The sequence below is a fragment of the Phytophthora infestans genome, genomic scaffold (genome assembly GCF_000142945.1).
Source record: "Phytophthora infestans T30-4 supercont1.19 genomic scaffold, whole genome shotgun sequence".
NCBI classification, from domain to species: Eukaryota; Oomycota; class Peronosporomycetes; order Peronosporales; family Peronosporaceae; genus Phytophthora; species Phytophthora infestans.
In genome coordinates, this window is record NW_003303740.1 from 1,393,661 (window position 1) to 1,397,458 (window position 3,798).

Below are 3,798 nucleotides of genomic sequence, written 5' to 3' on the forward strand. Positions count from 1 at the left end.
GCATTTAGCGAAACAGTCCGAGCTGGCTATTTTGAAATGGCAAAGTTGATGCACTTGAATGTGGGTTGTGGAGATTTGACGTGTTTTATCGATGATGCATGCAGCTACGGACATCGCAACATAGCTAAATGGCTACACGCTAATTGCCCTAAAGCAACAATAGAAGAAGCTATGGACGGAGCAATTTACAATGGAAGATTGGATATGGTGGAGTGGCTACACGATACATATCCGGGAAATTATTCCAAAGCGTCATGTATGGATACTGCGGCTATCTACAACCAAGTTCCAATTTTGAAGTGGATGCATGAACACGACTATCCATGCGAAATGTCTGCAAGCGATGCGGCAGCTGAAGTCGATTCTCTGGAAGCAATAAAATGGCTGCACGAAAATCGCTATCAGTTTCTATAACACGGAAGCGGAGCTGTTGTTGATGACCAACAATAATGTCATTTTTTTTAATTAGCATAGTTATCATTCTGATTAATCAGTATTAAAAGTATATCATTGTACAACACAAATGCACTCTCGGCGAAACCTTCGCGGTGGTACATCCACAGGAATTGGATATAATATAGGTGAATCGAATGATAATGAAAAAAACGACGCGCTCTTTTAATGCCTAAAGCGTGATAGCTGGTTTCGTAAAACAGTTTACTTTTCAGAGAATGCAACGTCCGATAATGTCTATACAATTTAAACGTATTGGGTGGTATCGCATGACAACATGGTTAGAAACTCTTTGGGCGCCACTGACCAGCTTCGAGTTTAAACCGAGACCGGCCCCAGGAAGACTTGGAACCCTTGGACACCTTTGAGCTCGGACTCGTACTCGATCAGCATTTGTCGCCACTTCAGTCAATACTTCTGCTGATGGCACTGAGAATTGTGATGTGAAGAGGCACTTGTGGTGGATGCCATCGATTCGGAAATTGGCTCGGTGGGTTGAAACTTTTAAAACCTTTAAGGTTTTATGCTTTGGCCCGCTGTCAAATTTGCTTGGCGGGAGGGATGCCAATTTGACACTCCATAATAAATATGAAAAACGGTTTATCGTAGTATTGGATCACTTCAAACAGTGATACCAGACAGAAGAACTATTTGATTTTTTCGTTTGACCGAAACATCTAATTGACCACGCAGCCTGGCTATCTCGTTGAGTAGCTGCTCTTCGTACGTGGGGTTCAAAATAGCTTCTTCTTTGGTCTCCTCAGATTCTTCTTCAATCTTGGACAGCCGCTTCTTTACAAGGTGCTCCTTCAACCGTTGGATAGCCGCGTCTAGCTCCGATGGTAGCTTTGGGTCGCTGGGGGTGCGTGGCTTCATACGGGCATTGCCGGAGTAGCAAAAGATACACTTGAGTTCAGGAAACACCCGCACGACAATCCACTTGCCATGGAGCACTGATGCACATCCATGACATGGCCGAGCATTGTGCTCTTAATGAACTTCTTGCGAGCTGTATTGAAGCTCATCTCGATCCAATTCGACGGTGATCGCTTGAAAGCAATGACGAATCCGTTCCATGATGAAGTGAGATCGTCCGGATGAATGGCTTTGTCCACTGGGCTTTGCTGCTTCTTGAAGAGCCCCCATTGGCTAAATAGGTCCACGTAAAATGCTTTGATGTTGAACGAACACTGCAGCTGCATCGTAGGATCTAACACATAAAAAAGCTCGAGCTCTTGTAAGGCAAATTACCAACATGAAACAAAGGGATGACTGTCAGTACGGTCCAGCCGTATATGTGGGCCGAAATGCCGTCCATCCACACTGGCCGTATACACTTCATCTCTTCTTTGAAGGGGTCACTGCCAACGAGCTGCTCGGGAACAGATCCCCCTCCATCAAAGACATTGTCGTCCTGTGCTCCAGTAGTATCCATCGTCGACTTCTTCAGATAACCATATGCACCACCGAGCTCCTCGGCAACGTGGTTCTCATCAAAGTCGATTCTGGTGTACTGCTGTTGCAGCGGCTGTCCGGAGGGACGAGCATCCAGCTTCACTTGGGTAGGCCTGGCATCTTGCGACTGCGCGAAGTCCATCTGCCATTGCTCAATGAGCGGTCCGTAGCAGGTCCGAATGTACTTTTGAGAGTCGTTATACTCCAACGGAATGCTGCGCTGCATTGCTTTTCTGGCTCGGTAATGTGATGCTAGCTCGAGCTTGAGCGCGGGATAAATTGATCGTGTATACAGTGGTGTGGGCTCTTGGGTCAGCAGATCTTCATCGTCCTGATCGTCTTGAGGCTGGGCAAGGCTTTCTGATGGATACGACTGCGCGACGTCGATCTCTGATCGGGGAGAGTCGTGTGGAGATCCAATAGACAACGTTTCATCCATCCGCTTCTGTCCTCGGCAGCAAATTCTTAAATGACCACTCAGCTGGACAGTTCAGCGAGGTTAAAGAGAAAAGCTAGGTGAGGTTTTATTACAAAAAAACTATATCTTACCCCCCTAGTGGAGTCTGGTGTCTGTCTGTCAGTCCGTCCGTAACGGGCTAGGGTTAATAAATGTAACGCAAATACGCGCGTTCTACTGGCTGCCGAGCGCAGCGAAGGCGGCCTCGATTCGCTAAAATTGCATATGTGGTGTACACACTGTATGTGGTCAACACATCGTACTTAAAATGCACAGTTCAAATTTCATTTTGCCCCATTTTTAACGCTGGAGCGCCACCTTCACGCAAGGCGCTGCCTGTGCGCGCGTAAGTTAGCATTGGTAGAAGGCGCCAACGCGCACACACGTAGTATATCGTCGTAGGAGCTGTTTGAAAAAATTGTAGGCCTTGGTGACTTATATTTCGGCTTAAATGAAGCCTTTAGTACTTATTGGTTATAATATGATTTGTTTTAGCTTTGTAGCATTTTTTTTACTTTCTAAGATAATTTTGCTTAGTACTATTCTAAAGTCTCATATTATTGCTTGCAGACGTTTGTAGTAGTACTACACAAAATTAATTTAGTAGCGCTTATCAAATTTAAATGCACTTTATATCTAATACTAATAACCTTAAAGCATTGTATCATATTTGCGTTAGATAAAGATGCACAATTTATTACTAATATTAAATATTCAAAATGTGAATATAGTGGCTTCCCACCATCCCACCCCACATAACCATGTACACCACTCCGCCGCCGATAAAAAAGGATCGTATTCCTTTGTATTCGCGCGCGTAGTGTACGACCTTAAGAGATTGTGCGCACTTTTCACCACGATATGTAGCATACATCAAACAAAATAAAAACAGCGTTTGCGATTGAATTAGCGCGGAGGCAAGTGGATAAACAAGAACACGAAACACAGAGGAACACCGGCGCACACTATGTACACGATGGGGTAGAGGGAAGAACACGAAGCACAGAAGGCCACGGACGTTGAAAAAGGACTAAATTAATGAAGGCAGCTAGCCATTCTGAAAAGCACGAACCACGGACGAGCACGCTACCATGAAAACTTGGAATGGCAAGAATATGATGGGAGCGTATGGATCACGGAAAGTAACTGAAGTAATGACACCCCAACATGCTGAAAAACACGGGCCACGGAAACGGTAAGGTGCACGGAAAGCAATTCTTCCATAACACCACGGTAGAACATGAAGCACAGACGATGAACCTAACACAAAGCCACAGGAGAGCATAAGCGGGAAATCACCGAGCATTGGAGCACGATACCAGGGTAGAGCCAAGCCACGGAGCTCAGTGTTACGGTAGCTCACAATAGCTCGGACGACAGACCAACCACGATACGCGAGATACAGAAACTGTAGAGCACAACCCAAAACGAGC

At 45.5% G+C, this 3,798-nt stretch overlaps 1 protein-coding gene across 1 annotated transcript; it reads right to left on the reverse strand.

Moving 5' to 3' along the window:
• Nucleotides 1-1,074: 1,074 nt before the first annotated feature.
• Nucleotides 1,075-2,134, reverse strand: PITG_11151 (uncharacterized protein; the record flags this gene model as incomplete). The annotated part of the gene is made up of 3 exons (XM_002901873.1): nucleotides 1,075-1,323; nucleotides 1,416-1,663; nucleotides 1,705-2,134. The coding sequence occupies 3 exons, from the start codon at nucleotides 2,132-2,134 to the stop codon at nucleotides 1,075-1,077; spliced, it is 927 nt and encodes a 308-aa protein (XP_002901919.1).
• Between the last annotated feature and the right edge of the window lie 1,664 nt (nucleotides 2,135-3,798).